This window comes from Diorhabda sublineata, chromosome 1 (assembly GCF_026230105.1).
Source record: "Diorhabda sublineata isolate icDioSubl1.1 chromosome 1, icDioSubl1.1, whole genome shotgun sequence".
Lineage (NCBI taxonomy): Eukaryota > Metazoa > Arthropoda > Insecta > Coleoptera > Chrysomelidae > Diorhabda > Diorhabda sublineata.
The window spans coordinates 38122588-38149135 of record NC_079474.1 but is presented as its reverse complement, the minus strand read 5'-3'; the positions used below and the strand labels follow the sequence as shown (position 1 = coordinate 38149135).

Genomic DNA, 26548 nt, shown 5'->3' with positions numbered 1-26548 from the left:
CTTTAGGTCGTTACCCCATATAATCTATGTAAGGTAGTCATACAATCGATTAATCAAGTCAATCGCTATCTATTCCAACTACGAGATGTGATAAAAAAATACGGCGAATAGCAGAAATTTCTCACACTGCATCTATCTTAACTAGTATATCCCCTATTCTCAACTGTTGAGACATTTAGTGACAATAGCCGCATTAATGAGTTAGTGTTTGTGGGAACTTAAGGAAAGCATTAAGTTTTCCTTCCACTCAAAAAATTTGACGAAGAAACTTATGAAATATCAAAAATTACCTGTACCTATTTTTGGTATATTTTGTTTTTAAGAGATAAAAAAATTACAAATTAAGAAAACGGAACTTTTATTATAAAATCAATATAATAACAATGAATTGTTGTTGTTAGATTTTACAATATTTTTTTTTCGCAACAAGCTATACAATTTCTTCTCATCTTGTGACTTGGACCTTCTTTCTGCACTATACAATGGGTTTTATTTTGTTTTGGTTAGCAACATCCGTAGTTTCTATCTTCAGTAACTCCTTTGCTAAACTAATTTGAAAATCAGTGATCGATTTATTCTTTTATAAAGAATATGGACATTTACCATTGCTGTAAATATCAAATAGCAGCTCAAAAACATTATTTCTGATCTCATATAATATTTATCAAAGAACATCGTACATTTTTGTACACTTTACATAAAAGCATAAATCATCGTTCAAAGGATAAAAAAGCAAACAAAATTTTGTTTTTCCATACTGCAAGTAGAAATATAATGAAAAGATTTCATTTGAATACGTCCATAGGACCGCTCTGGGCCCTGAGGAAAGTTTTAACGGTAAACTTTCCCTCGGGCCCAGAGCGGGCCTATGGACGTGCACACAAAAAACATTATTTTTTCGCACTTTTTATTTCAAATAATTTTTTCTTCATTTTTCTTTGTATACACACCCAAAAAGACAAAAAAAATTGAGCCCAGGGGAAAGTTCATCAATTTTGGATCGGGCTCAACGTGGTCAAATAATTAGCGGTAATTTTTGATAATATTTCTTATCACCGATTTTGAGTAGCAATGAATTAATTGATAAACTTTTTTTGAGTTTGATTTATGCTCGGCACAAAAGTTATGAACAATTATATCTCAAGAAGTGTATTTATGACCATATTTAAAGTCATAAAACCATATAAAGTCAGATAAGAAATGAAAAAACAAACATTTTTCAATTTTTTTCCAAAATGTTCGTTTTTTTGTTTAGATTAACAAAATAAATAAATGAACTGCTTTTGATGCTTTGTAAAAAAGTTATGAACGATTATATGCGAAGAAGTGCGTTTATGATCACATTTAAAGTCATAAAACTATATGAAATCTCCAGGTGAGATATTTCCCATATTTTTTTTCAATAAATCTTATCAAGATTTTAATAAAAATTCATCGAAATCGTATAATTTTTTTATTTTCTAGGGCCAAAAAACGGGGGGATCGCAAAACTATAAAATTACCCAAAAAAGTTTGCACTTTTAAACGTAAAGTTTAAAATTTTGTGCTTTATGTGCCATTGAACTTTTCTTTCCCACTACATATACAGTAACCCTCGTAATACATATAATATCATATTATTTGTATATTCTTTTCAATTGTTATTCAGTTCACATTAAAATGCATATCGGTGATCAACATTATCCGAATAAAGTGCATTTACATTACAATTTTAGCGAGTACTAAGTAGAAAGCAAAAGAAAAAATAATAACTTTGTACACAAACTCACGTGGTTCGATTACACGCGGTCCAAGTAAACCTAACCAACAGAATTAAACGCCAGTTAGTTACTCAATATCCAGTAGACAACAACATTATTGCGCGTCCGAACGTTTTGACATTGAAAAATCTCGCTGTATGATCGATTTTTTGTTAGTTTAGTGAATTTTTCTCAAATCTGCAAACGCAAAAGAATATGATATCATCAGTGACGGTAAGTATCTGGTTCATATAAATATATTATTAAATGTTGACACCTTGTCTAGATGTTAGTTTTTTTTTCAAACCGGTAATGCGCATAGTGAAACTATAGACTTGATGTTTATTATAATCCATTTATGGCATAAAATTTGTTTCATTCATTCAAGTAAAATGTAGGTCATTGTAACTAGTTCAGTTTTTTGAGAATCCGTGCTATGTTTTTTCGAATTATATTAAAGTTACCTGCTTTATCTTATAGATTTAGTAGCTATGACATCATATACGCGGATGACCTTTTTAAATATCGAATCTACGCAACCTTGTAACCATTGGTTTTTAGTTGTTTTCTGTAATATTACATTATCATTTGAATATACTGGTTTTTTATCTATCGAAATTTTAAAACAAAGAAATTGTTTATCATATCTACAGTAGCCCGCCCTGTTTACCATAATTATCATTTACAAATATACCGAACCGAGCCAATTAATTTAAAATGTTTACTATTGATTATTAAAAAAATAATAATACCAACATAGAAAATTAATATATTTGGATATTGATGAATTAATGAATAATTTATCTCCTCTTGTGGCCATGTTAAAAATACAAAAGGTAAGTAAGGAATATCGCTTGAATATATCTTAAATTAAATTCGAAAGATTAAATACATACACTCTTTTTGGACGAAACTATGTTTTATTTTAATAAGGTAATTAGCAGGCATAATTGTAGTTTCTGGTGTCAGAAAAACCTACTGTGAATATTTGAAGCTGACACGCAGTGTCCCCAAAAAATAAATATTTGGACAACTGCCAAAAACAACAGGATATTAAGACCACCATACTTTTTTAAAAAAATCTTACAATTGAACGTGGTTTAAACTTTTTATATTCGAATTAGTACCTCCAGCTGTCACGTTGCTCAATGAAATAGAAGTTTCAACAGAGAGCATTTTGATAAAATATTTGCAGGACATCAGATTGGGCGGCGTGGTGCAATTAAGTACCCAATCAAATAACATATCGGCCGACGCTATTTCATAGATATATTATCACCTGAGACTCTGCCGAGTAGAGGCTGAAGAACATATTCAACGTTATTTCACTGATTAATTTATGTAGTTTTTCTCTTATTTTCGCATAACCACGTAAGTATGGTGAGATTCCATTTTACACGAACTTCACAATGATTCTATGAACGACATATTGAAAAAAAATGGATTGTAGAAATTTCACCCTTAAAATGTCCTATTTCACACAATGGAAATCTTCCACAGCCTATGTGTATTTCAACTCGTTCATGCTTAGAGCAATGATGCTGTAAAATTCACAGGAATCTTTAAAATCTACAAGCGGAAGTGAATAAAGTAAATAAAAATTTGATATTTTATACGTGCTCCAAATTTATTAAAATAATGATCGGGACTGTTACCTCCAATAACGAAAGAATCAAATCCATTAGTACAAAGAATCACCATTACAGCATATATAAAAAGGGAAAGTAAGAAATTAAATGCTCGTGATGTTAATGGGTGATTTGTGTAGGTTTCAAAATGGTAAACTTTTTATTTGGCAATAAAGTTGTTGGTGAGATAGTAAAATTGTTCATTGGTAACTAGATCTGTGGCCTATAAGAAATTACTCAACTATCGGTAAGTTGGTAAAGTGGCACTTATTAAGCAAAGACAAAATCATGCTTCAACCACTACATAAGTTAGAAATGATTAAAGCAATTTTTAAAAACGTTGATTAAAAAAGGAGATTGTTTCAAATTCATTTGTATAAAATGTCCTGAACTTCAATGTAACCTAATGTAAAATAAATATATCTGTGAGAAATTTCCACGTTTTCCAATTTCTTTAATGTATGTTAGATCAATTATATATTTACCAAAATAATTCATCGTTCCATGAATCGCGAGTACAAATATTACCGAAACCAATCTTACATCATGGGTATGAAAACAACAGTTGATCAGTAGTACATACATTTCGAAAGCAAATTTTCTTTTTATTTTTGTTATAAGGATATCAATTTAGTAATCTTCTGTATATACCACTACTTCATTGTAAATATATTCAACATAATATTTAGTAATAATTAATACCTGCTTGTAAATTAATTAAATAGAATATAGAATTCCAAGGTTGACATAGGTGTGACAAAAAGTATACTTGTATTTCGTCATCGTTATTGAGAGAGTGAGCAATAAAATTTGTCCTTCATTGTTTACATGAATAGACGCATAGATGTTATATAGTTAAATAGGGAAAGTGGTTTGGGGTGTTTTAGTTATTTAATTAAGTAAATTCATAATTAAATTGAATGAGTATAATGAATGTTAAAAATATAATACGTCAAATATTCATTTCTTCCCATGTAGTGGAAACGGTATGTGAAGCTCTTTAGGTTATCTTAGCAGATAACTTTTTGAAGGATTATAATTTAAATTATTCGCAAAATAATATAAGTAGAGAGGAGTCCATCATTGTCAAAAATTGAAAATTGGTTAAGTTATTTGCTTGGAACAAGAATAAGTAGAAGATGACTCACGTGAGGGAGGTCATATCACAGTGACTACTCCAGAAAATATTAAATCAGTGGAAGAAATTGATCAGTGAAGTGAGCAGCGCCTAAGAACAAAAGAAATTACAGCACAGCACATTTCAAAAACAAGTGTTCTTTCTACCTGAACATTTAAATATGCCAAAATAGCTTTTTGCTATGATCCAATATACAAGAGAGATATGAGCTTGCTTCATGATAATACCCCAACTCACACTGCTTCGCTTTGCAAGGCTACTGTACAGCGATATAGTTTCACAGAAATTTGATACCCACCATATAGACCTGATCTGTCCTCGTCCGAATATTTTTTGTTCGCAAAGCTGAGGGTCGAATTAAGGGTTATGAGGCCAAGAAACTTAAGTCAGACGTTCTGAAAATTGTGTGAAAATTAAAGGGGAATATATTGAGAAAACAGTCTTTTTATTTATGACATTTTTTCCTACATTAGGCTATATATGGACTGTGCAACGTGAAAATACTAAATACTAGTTTCATATTTCTATCTTAACCCTTACAAAATTGGAAGACTACTTTTTTTGATGTTGTGCTTCCCTGTACAAATGGTCGTTTTTAGTAATTCCAGCTTCAGTGTAAACTATATTGTTATCAACGGTTTTTGTTCCTGTTAACACATGCAGCTATTTCTCTTCAAAATTAATCTGATTGATTCGTTATTTCCCAAACAACTTTTACATTTCCATATTAAATAAAACAAGTACCATACTTTAAACATCAGGGAAAAAACAAAGAATAATCAATTATTTCCTCGCGTTTCAATATTCTATAGTCTCCTGAGAAATCTTTTCCTATTGCCAAAAACTCTAAAGCCCCTTTTCAGTCCCGAAGCTCGATATTCGTCAAAAAATTGTAAACTAGGAATGGTGCACAATCTTGTGAAATAACTGTTTATAGGTATAAGGTTTTAGAACAATAGATATAACAAATTTTATTAGAATTTTTGTTCATAGAGAAATTTCTAGAAATATCATAACTTCCACTAACCTAACACTTTTCTATTTTGGTACCTATTTCTACAAAATATTTTATTCAAGAAAACAGAAATAAGAATTCCAAAAAGAAGGTTAAATTTACAATAGAATACGACAAGGTCAGTTTTACAATAGTGCTTCAACTAATCTGTTAATTTTATTGACATTTGCTAGGTCAATACATCAAAAGCAACTAGATTTCTTCCTAGAACTATAACTTGCAAGGTATAAAAACAAAACCAAACCGATAAGGTTGCAATTGTGACATCTACCATGATTGATTTTATTGACTTTACATTTATTGTTTTTAAAGAATATTTCAAGTTGTAAAAAGGTACCGAGCAATTTAACTAGAATTAACACTCACTTAGAGCTGCATCTAATTCAACTAAAAAATGTATACGTTTCAGGAATATGCTACAATGATCGCCAAGTCCGATGAGAGCCAATTCAAATTCCCTACAAAATACAATTGATAATGTTTGAGAAAATGTACCTACCTATTGTTCGACATATTTATATTATGTCTCTATATATTTAACCAATAAGCAGATAATTGACCCATTGAGCCATAATATTGGTTTATCCTAATAACGAATATTCTATGCAATTGTAAAGAAGTGTCTTCAAACTTAAGTGCTTTAGATTGCTGACCCCTATTTCCATAAAAACTTTATCGCCAGCAAACAGTAAGCAGGAAAAACAATTTTGTTTGGTTACAACCACAAGTCTAAAAACTTTTGGCATAAATATCATGAACAAATTTTCTTCTGTGCTCAGTTTTTTTTCTACACTAATATTTGGTAATGGCCTAACTTTCTTTTGTTTTCGTATGAATATTTACATAATATCTTGGTATCTATTAAGTTAAAAACAACTTCTATATTGCACAAAATTATAAAAACCATAGTATATACCAGATTAATGATAATACTGCAACTAAATCGATATGATACAAGACAACATGCAAGAAATTGCATGCTGGCTAGATAGAACAAGAGGAAACATGAGTTTAGCTATAGACTCAGACGAGAAAAATACCATAAATCATTTGAGAATGCTTTAAGAAACATTTGAAAACTTCCAATGAAAATGAAACATAACATAATTAAGAAATACTTGGCGAGAGAAGTAATATCAGCAGATTCTAAACACATTTCTCCCTAGAATTGCAACTTGTACCCAATAAAAATTGCACCGAACCGATAAAGTTGCAAGTGCGATATCTTGAATGAAACAATCATCTGAATTTAATCTACTTTTTGATCAAGAAATGACATTATGCAAGTCTCTTGCAATTCCATAAGTAAAAGTAATTTCTTAACCTTAAATTTCATTTAATATTTTGTGAGCGGTTTAAAAATTGAGCTGGGTATGTAAACAAGAAAAAAATGATTAGTGCATTACTGGCAATAATCATATTTGTTACTGCCTCGCTTTTGGAGTCTGATAGACAAAAAATACCCAGGCGATGGTGGACCAGGCCATTGTTAGATAGAACAATGGTAAACATGAATTCAGCTATATAGTAAGACGCAAGAACATACAAAAGTATTTGAAAATGAATGCAAAAATGTTTGGAAAACTTTTAAAGAAAATAACAAGGAATCCATGCCAAGAGACGTGATATCAGCAGATCGGAAACTCATTCCTCTCTAGAATTATAAATTATACACAATAAAAATGTCATTAAACCAAAAATCCAAGTCCAAGATCTTGCTTGAAACATTCAGATTAAGAAATAATACGTTTTGCATTGAATTGCACGTTGTCAAGCTGTCTTTATGCCGCTTATGCTTGCATTTTGATCAAGGTATAAAAGCCGTTTAACATGATGCGATACAACGTGCAATGCAATGCAAGACGCAATATTTTTTGATCAGAAACATGCGCAGATTAATTTCAGCTTTGTTTCATGCAAAATCTCGCACTTGTAACATCATTGTTTTGGTACTATTTTCCTTGCGTGCAAGTTGCAATTCTAGGGAGAAGTCTAGTTACTTTTCGCGTAACAATCAACTTGTCCATCAGGCTTCAAAAGTGAGGCAGCAGATATCATTATTGACAGTTATTCACTGACCACTTTTGGATAAGTAATATAAAATGTTATATTAGTTTAAATTATGATTATTATTATCTTATTTTTTTATATCTCTGGAGCAATGCAACGGTATGCACTACTGTGAATATTTTTTATCAAAATAGATTGCGCCTTGCATTGCATTGCACGTTGTGTTGCTGCTCTTTCTATAGATACATAGAGATAGAGATAATAGACCATAGTGAAGTGTTATGTACCCAACAATATAAAAATTCAATATGGTTGTTAGAAATGAAAAAAATATTCGCAGCACAAACTATAAAACAACTTATTGTATTTCTCTTGTATAATCTAAAACGACTAAATAGACATTGTAAAATATATCAAGCCACTTTAAGGTATCCCAAAATATTCAATTTTTCTTTAAACATCCGTCTTAGTACTTTTAACGCTTTTCCATATGGAATTTTAATTCAAGACAATTTGTATAATATTTTACACGTGCTATAGTAAATATGTAGTTATACTGTTTCAATATCTTGCCCGTCTTCTATAAATAATTATATTTTATGTAACAACAAACAAAATCTTTAAAACGTCCATAATTTCTTTAAATGTAACCGACGAAGAAATTCTTATAATATCTAATTAAAAATAGATGTCATGTATAGTTGTGCTAGATATGGGACAGAGGCCGAACGCTAAAATATCTTTATATATGTTTTTGTTGGATCTATTTCAAACGGGTGGTTAACCCAATTTCTTAGTTTCATTAATAGAATAGTCCGTCTATACGGTATGTCATTTTGTATTCCCCACCCTCAATATTTCCCAGTGAATAATGCTAAAACTTTGGAATTCAAAGGGAACCCTTTAAATAAATTTTCGGAGTCAAAACCTCTAAGAGATGTAGGAATCTTAAATGGAAAGGGACATCCAGTGGCAAATGTGTGATACTTCACCTGATATTCAGTTCACGAAAAAAAGCTCCAGAAACTAATAAAAGTAGAACTTGTATTCACTAAAATTGATTGAAATAAGAAAATGTAGGGTCAATCCACCAAATAACAGAATATAATTTATTCATTTTTTGGATAGTTCAATTTCACAAAAAAAATGTTTTAATTTTCTACTGTTGCAAAACATTTCTATTTTCGAGCAAAAAATTGTTCAGCATATTTCAACTATCTAATAGTTCATTTGTACAAAATCCTTTGAAAAAAATATATTCTTCAAAAAAGAAAAGATTCCATTTCAATTTATTGGGAGACCAGAAAGGGTGCACGAGGAATTATAGTTCTAATGTAAAATTGAAAGAAAAAATAACTTCAAAATATTGAAGAAACTCAAATTGGAAATTGACATTGAGAAGACCACATCAGATCAAAACAATTCCGGAAGATGCCTTCCAAAAATGCTTCTGATGGATCCACCTTAAGGGCAATATTATACAAAAGCAATACTTTGGAGTATCTTAGGTTATGTTTTTAATTTGGTTTTAATGAAATAATTCACCTTAGTCAGTCGCTGCTAGTGCATAAGTGCTGCAGTGCTCTAAAGAAAATTAAGAATTAAAAAAATTTCAATTACATAATTTTAATAATAATAATCAAAACTAATATAACATTATATATCACATATCCAAATGAGTCACAGTTTTCAAATATCATAATATCTCTCACTCTATCAAAATGAATTTTAAGAAAATGCGAAATATGGAAGAGATTTATGAGAATAACTATATAAATTATAATCTTAGGAAGTTACCAAGAAGTTGACCTTTGTCCCAATGATAATCAAAATACTCATCAATAGCACAATAGTCCAGAGTGAGCTGAAGCTTTCCTCTGAAGAAATTTCCAAGTATTTCTTTGGATAGAAACAGCTTCCCAATTCCAAACTTTCAACACTGCAAAATCTGTATTCGCATCGGGATTTCACTTTTGTCGTGTTTTCTTATCATTTACATTGGTACTTCTAAGAATAGTTCCTCAAAATCTGTTACGCAAAAGTCCCTAATTTTATTAGTGTCTAGGTCTCAGAACCATTTGTCTAATAATAGTTTTATATATTAAAAATTTGTTATTCTGCTAATAAATTGTGATTATTTTCAATACATATTTTTGCCACAATTCCAAAAACTCGGAAAGTTTCAACCAGAGCTGATAACGACCTTGAAATAATAGATAATAACGTCGTCGTTAAAATTTGAATAGACCCCAAAAAATATGTCCTCTTATTTTAATCTCTGTTTCTCGATATCTTTTTCAACGCAATTTTAAAAAGTAGACATAAAAGTGAGTCTTCCAGGCAAACACTATTTTTGAGGGTAGCTTCTTCAGACATCTCACTCTAATTCCGAATTCCATTAGTTTGTACCTATTGATGCTATCAAAGGCAGCACAAATATCGATGAATAAATAGTAAATTTATAAATATCTTTAAAAATAAATTCATTTGTTATTTACTCTCAAAACCGACGCCGAAAACAATTTGCACAACCTTAATGTTAATAGATCAGAACATGTGCAGAAATAAACATTTTAATTATAAGTAAATTTAGATTTAAATCACAAGAAACCGTAACTTAGTGTTTTTATCGGTTGTAAAAATGTTACAAGGTATATTTAGAATGTTTAATTTCAGCGAATCCAAGGAGTGTAGTCAATAAATACACAATAAAATATTTTTGAGTAAACATCATGTTATACATGTGGAATTTGATAATCAGAGAATTCAAAATGTCATAAAATTAGAAAAAAAGCTTCTGGACGTCCTTATTAGAATTATTCTGTTACTTCCAATCTACCACTTTCTCTATATTTTGCCCCTTACAAGAAATCCAAAAATACCCAAAGTCATATGGTTTAAATCTATTAGAGATCTGGACTACTGAAGTCCAAACTAGAACTATTTGGTTATCTCCAATCTTATCATTTTTTAGCCATATGATATGTGGCACCATCTTGTTGGTTTCACTTCACGAACTGTAAGTCTTCCACTCCACTAGCCGATATGGGTCCCCAAATTATAACAGAAGCCGAAATATTATTGTTTTGCTTATTCTAAAACGCTTCTTTTTCAATTCATAAGACACAAATTCTTCTATCAACAACGTATCTGGCCCATCATTCAAATGAATGAGTTCCATCGGTTCGGAAACCATAGTTTGTGTTTTATCCACGATAGTCTATTTTTCTTCTGAATTATGGTTTGTAAGAGCTTTTGTTTTGTCTGTTCAGCTGTTGTAAGTATAAAAAGTAAAATGTGACATTAAGAAAGTTTCTCCTTGGAGTAATTCTGTATCTATAAAAACAATTTGATTGAGATGGTTGTAAATCATCTAATTATTTTCCATAGCTAGGGTTATCTACTAATAGTACTGTTTGAGTTTTATCTCCAACTGCTAATTTTCGAGAATATTGGGTTCTCCATGTTAACCTTTAGTATAAGTTAATTGCAAGGTAGTTCACTCCATTCTTCACTGCGAATTATTGATTGTGCGACAAGACCATTGAACAGACATATTTTTCATGTCTTGAAACATGTTTTTCATTTATTTCATGCAAGCAAGGCTGTGTCATCTGGGAATGTTGCGACGATTTAGTTCATCGTCGTGGGTAAATCCGTTGTATATATTAAATAAAATAGGAAACCAATAACACTAGCTTGCAGATTCTTCATTTTTATTGGGTACATTTCTGTGTATTTCATTTTTTTTAACTAAAAAGAATTTGTTTTTCACTTATGATTTTAAAATACTATAGAATTTGTTGTTTCCATGCTTGCCTATCCTTTGCAATCTGTTCGGCATGATGCAGTCTCATATCGCGTACGTTGGAATGGGGAAGATAAGAGCATCAACTAGACGGAATTCCGTTGTTTTCGTGATAGATTTGTCTTTCCATATTTTATTTAACTTGGTAGTCACTGAGCTACAATAGTCAGACGACGGCTTAATTGAGGAACCAAGATAGTTAAAATTGTTTACCACTTCGAAGCCTGTTATTTCCGATGTTTGTGGAGATTGCGGCCTTGTCTATGAACTATCATTATTTTCGTTTTGGATTTATTAATTTTTAAGCCATATTTTTCGCTGATAACAGACAGTCTGGTCATAATTTCTGTTATTGCTGGTATGGTTGAAGCTTTGATCAGTGTGTCGTCGACGTAGCGCAGATTGTTGATCCTCTTTCTGTCAACTTTTTTTTATCGGAAAGAGGATAAAAATTTTTAATAGAATATTAGAAATATTACAATACAATAAAATGGTAATTTGCTTTGGAAAAAAGTGAAAATTAAGAAAATGAAAATATATATTAAATTCGATTAAAAATAAACGGTACCAACTATGTTAGACTTTCATTAATCACCTTCTATGGTAAAATTTATGTTTTGATACTACAAAATACAGTACAATAGTTGATATTTGTTAGTTTGCAATATGACATAAATCATTTTATTTCACAAGTCAAGTGGTTTTCCCACTATATTTATGTATAGAAAAAAGATCGCACGCCTCATATCGTGTTACTTTGGTAGCCAAGTTAATAATAAATAAATTATGCCAAAACAAATTTATTTCAATCGATAAAAATCTCATTATCGTTTTCACCATGTTTTACTATATAATAATCTTTATAAAATTATATTTTGTAATATCAACCAATAATTGTCCGATGCATATGTTTCAAAATAATATTTAATTAAATCTAAAGTTGTTTTCAATGCACCTTACTTAAAAATAGAATAAAAAACTTTTATCGTTTTGATACACAAACCAACGAATTTGTAGTTTTTCTGGTGTTTCGATCTCGGCTTCGGTATGAAAGTCAGAAATTCTAGCAAATATTTCATTTAATGCTAAACATTCGATTTGCTGTAGCTTCACAGTCATAGTGGTGAAACTATTACCAGCTGAATCGATCGCTTGATCTCCTTAAATCAAGACTGAACTCTTTCCTAGTTGTATATGAATATTGATTTATTTTCTTAATATAAACAACTATTTCTAAGAAAAAGTGAATGGAATGACGTTTTTCAAAAGTACGAGAAAATTTAAATTGGATATATTATTTGATATCCCGTAAATTAACGTTCAGTTGTGCTATCAAACGTGAGAATTATGTCGGTTATTCGCACTAGTAGTCACATCTAGTGTATCGTACCGTATCGACGCATGGCGTAAGTGCAATAAGGTAGTGAAACGTCAACATCCTTAATGTTCGTAAACATGAATGACAAATCATGTCGAAATACCTATAACAAAAAGTCTGCGTGCTAATGGCAAATTTTTTAGGTAGTATTTAGCAAAATCCAAAACTGTTTTGCTATAATTCGTCTATGTAATAAATTTAATCGTGACTAAATAAACAACAGGCTGTTCGAAGACGACATCAAACAAAGAATAGGTTAGTTAAAAGGTTCATTAGTCTTGTACCACCCACAACTAATTTATCTTTTTAGGTACTTGAGTTGTATTAGTTACTAAAAATGAGTTCGTTTAAAGTCAAGGTTCTGTACGATTTTCAAGGAGAGGCCAATACTGCAGAAATGAGTATTGTTGCAGGTAAAGTAAAATTTGTTCTTACTAGAATTCACTTCTTGAAAGTTTTGATTCCAAATTTGTACATTCGAGGCAAAAAATAAGTGCATTGTTTACTCATTTATTTTAATGTTTACTTACTAAGCTAAAGTATTCGAAATCTGCTTAATCAGCTCAGTTAAAACTTTTATTGTATTGAAACATTTATGACCCATAAAAAAAGATTCATATATACCAATTCATAAAAATACAATAACGAATTTCAAGTATTAATGCAAGAAGAAATCAACTGCAGACTAAATAGTTTTAATAAATGGTTTTTCAGGTGAAACTTTAACTGTAACAAGAACTGATGTAGGAGAAGGTTGGTGGGAAGGTTTTAACAGCAAAGGCCAATCTGGTCTCTTTCCTGAAGCTTATGTAGAAAAAAATATTTCATCCCACCCTCCAAATATTCCAGCACCAGTCTTGCCACCTCAGAATGACTGGGGGGACTCAAATCAAAAAGACGATTGGGATGATGATGATGACTGGGATGATGACACTGTGTACTCTGAAGTTGGAAACAATCATGGTCAGTACAATATAATTTCAATATAAATTAGTTAAAAAACAGATGGAGTCAGAGGATGTATGGATTTAAACACTGAAATCTCTCATTGTTTTTATTTAGAAATACACCTTGAAAATAAGCCTAAAATTTCATATATTTTCTCAAAATGAATTTGTTTTTGATATTTCATACTACATATTGTTACCATATAAATGTATCCTTCAAATTTATCCATTAGTTTAATGAGCATAGTTCGTAAATTGCACTATTTATTTCGAGCAAAACTTTGTTGCAATAATTATTCGTATATCTCATAATTTATAAGGTTTTTGTTTTAGATATAGTAGACATTAATTTTTCCAATTTTAATCTTCTTTATAATTGAGAGAACCCAATTTATATCCTATAAATTTGTTGCAAATTTTATAATCACCAAAATGTAGTATATCAGTAACATGTATTGTTATTGTAGCTATGACGAAATTTTTTTTGTAAAGTCTTCTTGAAAAATTTGCTTTTCCTATGAACTAGTTTTCTTATTTCGAGAGAAATTGTAAACATTTAGTACATATGTTAAATAATAGATTGAGTGGTAAAACAAATCATTTCATAGTATTTTTAAAATGAAGAAATGAATTATTTCTGAAAAAAAAATTGTCTAAAATATTTACTACTAGGCAGCGAATTCCTTTATATGAAGAAATTTTTATATTTCCAACAGTACCACTTCTTTTATTATATAGTTATTCACAAAATATTGCTGCAGAAATGTCTGATCTGTATGTGTATACACAATTAACTAAAATATTATTTTGAATTGTGACAGTTTTGTAGTGGCTCTTATGTAATTTTCATATTTGTTGTTCCTGTTAATAACTGATGCTGAGGAGATGTGTTTTACAGAAATTTGAAAAAGTAGTTTTGTGCTTAACTTGAATTTTCAAATGAATTAAATATTAAATTGAGAATTTGTCAAATTCAAATCAATAATGATATTTTGAAAATGTTTTTACTAGGTCAACATCAGATCTACAGTAATGAACCAAACCAAAATCAGATATCTCACCACTTTGATAACATGTCTCTGGGTGGTGTTAGTACAACAGGTGATAATAAAGGAACAGTTACGAAGAAAAGTTTGAACATATTTTCCTCATATGTCAAAAGTGGATTAGAAGGATATATATTAGGTAAGTCAATTGATAATTATGATATGGAACACTGTATATCTTTTACCAAAAACTGTTTGTTTTTGGGATGATTTCATAATATTCATAGCAAACTATTTCTTGTCATATATCCTGTTGCATTATCCTGAAATTCTAGATAATTGATAATTATGATTACTTGATCTACATCTGTTCAACAAACCATCTAATAATTAGTTTTTACTTAGAAATTCAACTGTAGATTAATTTTGTTCTGGAGTATCTTTTCTTTTTTGAAAAAGATAAAGCTAAATATTTTAATAACAATAAAATATCTACTTATCAAAGATAATGACACTTGAATTTAGCAAAAAATGCATTATTTTATGAAATTAAAATTTTTTCATCAACAATAAATAGATAAAAACAAAAATATACATTTAATTAAATTTGTCTTGAAACAGGCACTACTTTTTCTACCTATCCATCTCATATTTAGTAAGGCAGCTACGTACGTAGAAACATAATTGGAAGTGGTCAAAATGTCAATTTTTCAAATTTATATACCCTTAAAACACTTATAAAAAATTATGTTTTTTTTTTCATGAAATTTGTAAATTCAAACTTCTGTAACTTTTTAACAGATAATATTTAAAAGTTCTACCACATCTCATTTTGAAGCTTAAACCTTAACTTTTAAAATGAGCTGCTTTAAATCTTTCTACATCATGTAGGAACCAAGTACTTACTGATAAAGTGAGAAAAACGTCAATTTTGCAATAATTTTGCATTATATGGACATTAACTTTTTAAATATCGATTTATTGCAAAAAACTTTTGAGGCCTGTTTTGTAGATTATTTTTTAATTGAAACTTTTTTTATATCTCTCTTTGTTTAAAAGTTATAGCTTTATAAACAATTAAAATGTTAATAATAAATTACTCGACCAGATTTCTTATCTGCCAGTCTCCGTATCTAAAGTATTAGCAGGTTTACATTTACTATTTGGGTGATAATATAGATCTTTCCAATGAATTGGATGGATAACTTTATTAGTGATGCCTGCCAAAAACTGGTATTTCATAGTTATTCCTTTTTTCTATAATAAATCATCTACTGCAGATCTGTTTAAGATCCAATTAAATAAAAGTCTTCAATAGGACAACAGCTAGGCTCAATTGATATTTTATCGTTGAAACAACTTTAATTCTATGATAACTCTATGAACTTTTTTGTGACATTTATTTTAAGATGGAAAATAGGGAATTCAAATCCAAACCATTTGGCTATTACAGCTGTAGGTTAAAGGAAAGCCTTTGCAGGCAATAATTACCATTATTGTATCCATTAAAAAATTCATAGCTATTATTCATTTTATTTCGTGGTAGTTCACTAATTTATCTTCCTTGCTATAATCACTAAATGTTGTAAATCCTCAATATTTGTAGGGATTCCTTTCAAATGGCCCTCGTATAAGACACTGACATAACTTGAGAACATCGCATTTAACCAGCTTCCTTACTTGTATTAAAAGGTTGAAATTTTGTTCGAGAATTTGTTTGGTCATATATAAATTTTAATTAGTTGTCCACAATAAACAATTATATTCCACTCTCGTCTTGTAAGGTCAACAGGTCAGACAAGTACTTAAATTGAAAATTAATTCCAGCTGTGACTCAGAAAACGTGTTTACATCATTTTTGTAAACATTAAACTTTAAGCACCTGTGAATCATTTTTGATAAGTATCAGAAACACCTTCGCAGTTGAATTGTTAAAAGTATTCCTGTATATAAATCTAATTTGTGATATGTAGTGTCTCTCTAGAGTATAAGTGATTGTGAGAAGTTTTTTTTGTTAAACAATGGATTCAAATACTATTAATGTTGATGATATTCAACCAAAGAATATGAAAAATGGGAAATGTAAAGGTAATTTTATTTTATAAACTATTTAGTAGAATTTCTTTTTTTTGTATGCTACATTTTTCTTATCAAACAAACAATATGAGTGAAATATAAGCATGAAAAACTATCTCTCAAAACTAGATCCAAGTCTATATGGTCTTAAATATATCAAATATAGCGACTGTATACACTCATTTATTTAAAAAAAAAGTTTTGTTAGGTTGCGGTTATTTCATAAAATATTAAGAAATTTATTACCCTTCAAATTTGAATACAACAAACTGTTGGTATTCTTATTGAAATATGTCTAAAAATCCTGAGATAAATTTCATTAAATGAGAAACTATTTTGTGGACAATACGATGAAAGCAAATGCTATATGATATAAATAATATTAATAATCAAATTATAAAAACTGTATCCTTACTATAGGTACTTTTTCATATTCATAAAAAACATTATATTATCAAAATATTTCTAGTCTTCAATCAAAACACCACAAATCAAAAGAATATATGAAGTTCCTAGTAATAATTATGGTGCTCTCTACATAGGACATATATCACAGTATTTGGATAATAGATCATTACAAAAAAAAACATGAAACATATATTTAATTCAAAAAAAACAGAATCTAATACAAAAAAAAAATTAATGTGCTTATAAATATTTGCTTCTTTTTCACATATAAAAAATTTCCACAATTAAGGTAAAATTATTTTGTATTAAAACAAAATGAATTTCATATTTGTATTTTTATAAAGCTGAAGTCAGAAGGAAAGATCAAAATTCTTCCCTATAAAAAAGGAATTATTTTTTAAACTAGACAAAAAGTCAAGAAATGTAATACATGTCATGCTCTACAAAAACTGTATATAATTTTTCAATTGAGCAATATTTTCAAAGTAATGATTGTTGAAAAACAAATAAAGCTTGAATAAAAAATTCAATTAATAATTCAAACATCCTTATATCTGTACTCCATACAACAATTGAGACAAAACCAATAATTAGAATAGTGAAAAAAGTTTTATGATAAACCATACAAATTGTAATTTTAATATATAAAGTTGAATCTAAAAAGAACTTCATATACCTATTTAATATTATTTAAACATATTGAATTTTATTTGCTAAATATTCTAAAATGTTAGTAAAACAGAAAGCTGAACTATTTTCTTTGCGTTTTTACCCAATAATGAAATTTTATATTGAAACTGTTAAGTGTAAACAATTGATATCTCTTTACACAACTTAAGTAATTCTTGTTGAACAAAGTATTATTAGAAAAACATCAAAAAGATACTAATCAATGTTTTGTTCTACAAGTAGTAATTTTTGTTACAATAAATTGGCTTTACCATGTAAGGTGTAGATTCTTCCAAACTTTTAAAAGTATTTGATTCAACTTTAGCTTCTACACAATGATTTATTAATTCTCCATTTAATTGATTTAAACTTATATTAATGCAACTTGAGCCTACCTCCATTTCTAATAAAACTTATAATGTTTTGCCTTTTGTGCCTACATTCAAACTCTATTATTATGCGCCTTATTATAAAATCTTCACACTTTATTTTGTATTGTTATAAAAATTGAATGTGTATTTGTTTTTCAGGAAATTCTGCGAATTTACCAGTAGCCAATAAAAAATTTGTCATTTTTCGAGATAGCGACGATATTTTAGGAAGATGGGAAGTGATTTCGAACCCATATACAGTTCAAATAGCATCTCCAAAGAAAGCGTCCAAAATGGGAGGATTAAAATCATTCATAGCATATCAGTTGACCCCATCTTTTTCAAATGTGGAAGTTTCTAGGAGATATAAGCACTTTGATTGGCTACATGATAGGTTAACAGCAAAATTTAATGTTATAGCTATACCTCCCTTACCGGATAAGCAGGTATCTGGCAGGTAATTGTCTTTTGTAGATCAAAATAGGCTTGTTAAAATCACTTTAACGTTTTGAGTAAGTTCAAATTTATATTTTTTTTCGCTACATGATCAGTTTGGTTTCTTATGCGGTCATCTGGAGAGATCCAGGTTTCTTTGTGGATTGACTTATGGTCGAAATAAGTACTCATTATCCTCATATCGTTACTAACTACAAATCCTATCGCCCTCTTCTTATTTTCATTAAAGTCTCTTAATACTAATTTAACATCATATTTTTGTATTTTATTATGGATAAATTGAATCTTTTCATAAAATTCTTCTTTACTTCATTATCTTTCTCCTCTGATGGGGCATGCACATTCAGTAAGATTAATTTCTAAACTTAGATATTATTCTCAACTTACAAATTCTGTCAGAGATGGTTTTGAAATCCACTACTAAAATTTGCAACTTCTTACTCATTATAAAATTCTCACATTCTAGGACCCTATATTTACCCTATCATATATATATTACTCAAAAGATAGTGTGAAACAATTAATTTTTTTAGTTATAATTTATTATAATGTAGTAATGTTCAATTGAAATTTACTTTTTTCTATTTAAAAAAAGTTAACTAGAGATTTTCATTCATATTCAAGAAAAAAAATTTTCAAATCATATTAGAATGAATAGTAAATGTTTTAGATATGAAGAACAGTTCATAGAACACAGAAGAGCACAACTTCAGGAATTTATAAATTACATGTGTAGACATCCGGTACTAAGTACATGTGAAGTATGGCTTCATTTTCTCACATGTACTGATGAAAAACAATGGAAACAGGGTAAAAGGAATGCTGAAAGGGACCAGTTAGTAGGCGCCAATTTTTGTATGTCAATTGAAGCGCCAGAAAAGGATATTTTAGCTTCTTTGTCTGAACCAAAAATAGAAGAAAATCTCAATTATATGATAAGATTGGATCAATGTATTAAAAATTTAATGAATACGGCCCAAGATCAACACAAAAAATGTATTAATATGTATAAAAGGGAATTTATGAGGATAGGAGAGTGTTTCTTCGCGCTAGGATCGGCTTTTGAGTACAATCAGCAAGGAATGTACTCAAAAGCTTCTGTAGGTAAGTAGATTTTTTCTTATATATGAACTTGATTGGTAAAAGTATTTCTCTCAACATAACTTTTATGGTTAGATATACAAATTACCGATGTATATATGTTTGATTGCAGTATAAAACTAAATAAAAGTTCAAATGTAAATCTTTAAGCCAGGAAAATCATTTCATGCTATAAGTATGAGATATTATATAGTGATGTTATAATTATATTGCCATCGTGATGGTCTGGATCTAAATATCAAAGTTTACTGATCTAATATGATTTTTTAAAAGTAATCTCTGACATTAGTAAATGTTATTATAACATAAAGTCTTATGATGCTTAGAATACCCAATTGGATGATCAGAAATCATATTTTTCCAAAAATTAGAAGCCTTAAACCAATAAAAGCAAAATTGGAAGTATATTCATTAAGTGGCTGGCTCATTTTGGACAAAACAGCTATCAGTGGCTTTTAAAAAGCCATAAACCATTACTTCTAACTTTCTCACTGGCATTCTTTATCGAGAAGACTGGTGCAAGGAAATTCGTTATTAAAAAATGTGGTTTTATTAACCAGGTCAAAAAACAACAAACAAATTTTTCTCAAGTTCGACAAAAAAGCAAAATAGTTTGGTCTTCAGATGAACATGCAGAAGATGAAAAGATAAGCAATAGAAGGGAATAAATTTATGTGAAATCTTCCATAAATGGTATATTCTGCCATATAAAGGGAAATTATGAACTTGAGATATGTGAAACATTTGTTAAGCATATTTTGTTCTGAGTTTTCTTTCAAAATAATAACCAATATAGTTTTAGAGAGAATAGCAGAGAACAGTTGATGGATATTATTGATAAACTTTATAAAATGATCAACATTTGAAAATAGAAAGTATTAGACATTAAGTTAATACATCAAACATAAGACTTAATATGATAATTAAGTATCTTTTCCCCATTTAGGTCTTATCTTTATTTTTTAGATGTTAAAAATATTGGAACAACTTATATGGCAATCGGAAAACTATACGGAGAACAAGCAAAAATAGATTGGCAACCTTTATTTGATAAACTTTATATTTACAAAGGCATTACGAACGACCTCCCAAATATACTCAATCTACAAAAACTCTCCGAACAAAAGAAAAAAGAATGCGAACGTAATTCTCAAGGACCACAAAGTGCTATAGCAGATATTAGAAGAAGAGCTGATGTTTTGACTTACACAGTATTTGCCGAATTAAATCATTTTCAACAAGAACGCGATACCGATTTACGACTAACAATGAGAACTTTCTTGCAGGAACAATTGAATTTTTATAAAAATATTGTAATGAAATTAGAAGAAACACTAGATAAATTTGATTGAAATTATAACTTCTTGCCCAGTGTTAAATAGTATACAGGTTAACCAAAAATTATTTTTTGGTTAATTACAGGAAATATCTAGTTCTTTAATAAATTGAAGATATTTTTCAACAGTTCGAGGTATTGGAAACTGTGAAAATTTCTCGATTGACGACGAATTTTTTTTTCGTCTACCTGTAATCAACATTTTCAACTAGAGTGAAAAAAAAATAATCTGGAACCAAAAGAAATAATGTTTTAATGTGGCGATTCACAAAAAGAATTATCCGATATTGGTCACAAAGAATCCAAAAGGGAATATTTTCATCAAAAGAAGCAAGCTTTTTGTATATTAAGCATATTATATCTACTGTTTCTAATATCCTAGATAATATGAAAAATTTAAAACCAAAAAAATATACAAACCAGTGAATTTTATTGAATTTATTTTCAATATGAAAATATTTTCTATTATGTTGGTTTGTGTGGTTATACAAAATGAATCTTATGATACTAAACACACTTTTTACACTACCACAATACCAACAATCATAATTACACTGTCCAAGGTAAACTCAACCTTCAGTCTCTGAAGACGATAACTTGGTTATCGAAACGCGTCAGACAGTGTAATTGTGAGTGGTGGTGTAAACAGTGTATTCAGTTTGAATATCACCAACTGTTCAAAAAATTCTTACTTAAAACTTAAAACCTTACGAAAAATTGTGAACGTAAATAAAAACTCATTTGTTAGGAATTTTCTTACAAGACTATTTGAGTGCTAGAGATTCAGCCTGACATCAGTATAGAGACATGTGATTTTTTGATACTTATGAAACGACTCACAATTTGTAGTTGGTAGTTATCCATTGGAGTCATTAAAAAGGTCTATATCTTCACTACTCTGTTTTTGTGACTAGTACTTTGAATATGCATTGTCAGTACTTTCCTCAGTGTTGTATAATATTGTTCTTAGTATGACTACATAAAACATTTTGGTCTTTATTGTAATGAAATATGAGCCGTCCAGTAAACAAAGTGATTATCTCCATTAAACAAAATGTTGATAAATATGATTAATATATATTTTTTTAAATTCCTCTTATAATATAAATTCAAATATATAAAGTAGAATGCATAAATACAGATATAGTGTTCATCTAAAGTGATATAAAATTAATAAGAAAGAATAGCAAAAAATAATCGACAGTAATTTTACAGTTTTTATGTGACTGGTTCTCTCTTTTCCAATGGGTCTCATCCTACTACTATTTTTTTATTCAAAAATTATCGACTCTGGTTTATACCTCCTACAAATTTTCTTATCATAAGAGCTTCAAATTCTGTATCTATTATAGTCACATTTCAATTGTATAAGATGGGGTTTGGACCTTTCTAACATTATCCAGTGTAATTGTATTTTAAGCCAATTTACTGGAAACCCTATGACGCTTACTTTTCTGTTAATGATTGATTTTTTCAAAGATTTGCATGAAAAAAAAACTTGGAGGATCATTTGTATTAGATAAACTGGTGATTTCTTTTTGAATTTTTTAATCATACCAATCATATGATGAACATTGTTTTTCCATTTTTTTTTCAAAATCTGAGTTATTGGGTAAGAAAGAATTTTTTACTTTTGACGGCATCTGTAGTTTATAGGGATACATTTTTTTACAGGTATTAAATTTTCTCCCCTATTCTTGTATACCAAACCTTTTGTTCTGATATGCTTTTGTAAATTTCTTGTTCATTTATCTGAATTAGACTTCTGGGAGTGATTGTTGAAAAGACCAAAAAAATTTATAGTCGAAATCACCATTATACTAACTACTGCTTGCATTGCTGGTGCATTTGAATTGCGTTACTGAAATGATTTACATTAGAGTATGGTGTTAATCAAAATGGCTTCTGAAATAAATTACTTATTTTTCAAGGGCAAGAATGTTTTTGCTGTGTAGTGGTGTTAATCTTCATTATTCAGTTATTATAAATATAAAAAGTTATGACTATACCAAGTGCTTTGGCACTTGAATTCAAGATTTTTCAAAAAGTGAAGTTGATCAATATGTGCACCGAACGGCTCATATCTTTCATATTATTCTCAGTCACCAGCTATTTTGTTCTCTTCCAAAGCTCTATTTTTGGTGTGTCTAATCCATTATCACTAAATTAAAACCGTTTGAAGAAAATACTACCATTGTGAAACATTTTAAAATCGAAATCTATGTCTAGATGTTTACTGTACCTGTGATAGCGCATTTTACTTTTTTTATTGTAAATAGCAACTATTAAGCTTACAACAGATTTCATTATTATGAAACTGTAAAAAGCGAGAGGTAAGACTTCAATTAAAGTGTGTGTAAATATTTATTTTTATTTTAAAAAGAAATATTAGTTACAAGAGTATCGCCTTATTTCTTGTTCAATATAAGCTTCTTGAATTGTGAAAAATCTTTGGAAGAATTTAACTTGCTAAATAAAAAGTAAATCTCCAAAATTGACATGTCTTCTTTTGTTTGTTTTTTCATAATTTCTATCAAGGTTGGAGTGTTTATATAAGTATTTTTCAATCATGAAGGTTCATTAATGATCTCAGAATTATTTCAAGAGTTAGGCAATCCGAACAAAAATAATCTTATCTACTTTCTGCATTAATATTCTCATTTTTTTTGTAATATTTTATACCAGTACAAGGTTTGTAGAGATTTTTAAAGGTATGCTTAAGAATCGGTCCGAATAGTTTTATCTTAAAAGGGCTCGAAGCCGTATAATAAACATTTGAATAAAAACGATTTAATTAGATTATGTCCACCTAATATCGGTAGTTTACGTTTGACAAAATAGTTTCTATACAATTTAAACGATATTGATATCATTTTCTTCAATAAGCAAAAACCACATCTACTTAAAAATATTTTGTAACTATGTTAGTAGCTACTGTGTAATCTTTACACATAATTTCAATTCTATAAACACAAATATGTGAATGGAGTTCACAAATTATTCAGTTACCATAATATCATTAGAAAATTGTACCATATACTATTTATACATAAAGCTTGTGAAATCTGTTTTATTGTTGAGGTTAAAATATCTATTCCATGTATCTAGCATATCCATTTACTGTATATAAGAATATGTTACAGCTGCATACTTAATGACAAGTGTAGACATTCTGGTTCTTGTCTTCAAAGTTTCTCTCTTATGTTGTCTTATTTATAGTAACTTTGCCCATTCTAGTTCCAACAAGTTTCTCCTGAAGGCAGTTGAAAATAATGTTTTCAAAACCGGTTGAGGATTGGGTTTTTGAGAAAAAAAATGCATAAATTCATTTGAAGAGAGTGAAGATGAAATAATTTGTAGGGAAACTCTTATAACTAATGATACTAATGGGGTGGACTATCTGGATATAAGTTAATTTTAGTATAGAAGATTTTTTGGAGAAAGTATCTACATTATTATAAAGCAGGTGAAATGTTTCCAAAAGATTTCATAAATAATTTCTCCATATTCAATAACATAGACGAACATAACTTTTTTGTTGTCTATATTTATATTATCATTTTACAACAATAATTTAACTGAAAAAAGACACGGCTATAAATGATTTATAAGGTGCTTCAAGAATTATGTATTACAATAATTTATAATAAAAATGTCCCAAAATAAGTGCACGCTTCCTAAAACAGAATACTAATCGATATATAAACCTTTAAAAGGATGACTTTGGAAGTAGTTACAAGATAGTGTGACTTTAACACTTTGGAGAAATTGTTTCTTATACTCTATGAACAAAAAAGATAACACGGTTTTCAATTTAGTCGATGGTATAAATGTACTTGACTGTAAATGAAAATGTGACCTTACAAACCTCATTTATTAAACAAAATGATTATTCATATGGGGCAGGTAATAACATGAATCAGCTTAGTCACTATCAAAATATGACTGTGCTCAGTTCGCATTATTTCACTCCAGTAATCCAGTCTGGTGTTGAACTGGATTATATCGTCCACATTCCAGACATTAAAAAGTTGTTAAATTGGTAACACAATGCTTTCAAGAAAGAAGTAGAAATTGTTTTATTAATTATTACCGTTAGAAGAACTGAAAAGGGTGAAAAACACATATTCTCTATACAAAAAAGTAAATTGAAAAAAATTTCCAACGCTGGATTGGAAAAATGAGAACCGGGCTTAATCGTAACCGTTTGGTAAAAAAATGATATTTTCAGTCCATCCCTTTGTAGAGTTTTATCAGCTCTATTTTTAAGTTCTAAAACAATGTAAACATTTTTCTTTGGATATACTATAGCTCTAGAAATTAAAGTACATAATTCTGGACCACCTTCTATAATTTATGTTAATTATCTTTAATTATAAAGCCGCCTGATCTAATACCCTCAATTTTTTATAAAATTTCATAAAGAAATTAGATGCAGCAGCTTTAACTTAACCTATATTATAATGTATGTAATGAAACTTTCTATTTCAAATTATATTGCAAATATATAAATATTTATATATTTAATTTTCTTTATTGCCTCAGCCAAAATATTGTAAAGTTCATAAATTAAATAAATATGTAATTATTATTATTTCATTTATAAATATGTCATAATGTAAAAAAGTAATTTAGTGAATTTTTTTGAAGAACTGTCCAAATTCAAGGATGAAATGAGACAGTATATTCAATTTTAGAAGAAGTGTCAAATTTATGAAAGCTTCCTTAGCTTAGGTTCCATATCTACATTTGGTTCCTATATTTTGTTTAATAATCTTTATTATGAAAAACTGCGTACGTCATTTAAATATTATATTATTTATTTTGCAATGATTCCACTATTTGTCTCCATACTGTTTATTATATTGCTTTTGAAAAGTTGTATCTAATAATCTTTTAATATATCATTTGTTGAAATTTAAATGTTTATATTATTTTCTGTGGTCTGTATTATGTTTTTTATTTTTATTTATTCACCAGAGTAACCGTACAGTACATAACAAAGTAATCCGACAGAGGAAAACGAGTTTCCTGTTGGTCAATTTGGATACGCAAGACTCTCTTAGCCATGCTTGTTCATCTTTAAAACTAATATAAACAGTTATGTTAAAAGTAACATATATATATGTATATATATATATATATATATATATATATATATATATATATATATATATATATATATATATTCTTCATATATATATATATATGAAGAACGGGGGTCAATCAATAATTATACTAGAGACTTTCTAGGGCAAAAATTTGTGTAAGATTTGTTTTTTTTGTGGAAGAGAATTTTAACTTATTTTTTTTTGTATTCTATTTTGGAACTTTTATAGTAGTTGTAAACTGCTTTTATATGCACCTCCCCATGCAATATTTCCATAACTTATTTTACTATGATAAAATGTGTAGTAGATCATTATATAGTGTTGTCTGTTGTCATAATTTTCGATAATTTATGGAAAACAAAAAGTAGATA

General features: G+C 28.8%; 1 protein-coding gene across 1 annotated transcript; it reads left to right on the top strand.

Moving 5' to 3' along the window:
- Window positions 1-1635: 1635 nt before the first annotated feature.
- On the top strand, window positions 1636-25983 carry LOC130446687 (sorting nexin lst-4-like). Its single transcript, XM_056783076.1, has 8 exons — window positions 1636-1973; window positions 12860-12971; window positions 13027-13129; window positions 13431-13679; window positions 14675-14848; window positions 18333-18630; window positions 19300-19733; window positions 20697-25983. The coding sequence occupies exons 3-8, from the start codon at window positions 13054-13056 to the stop codon at window positions 21080-21082; spliced, it is 1617 nt and encodes a 538-aa protein (XP_056639054.1). The 5' UTR covers window positions 1636-1973; window positions 12860-12971; window positions 13027-13053; the 3' UTR covers window positions 21083-25983.
- Window positions 25984-26548: the final 565 nt, after the last annotated feature.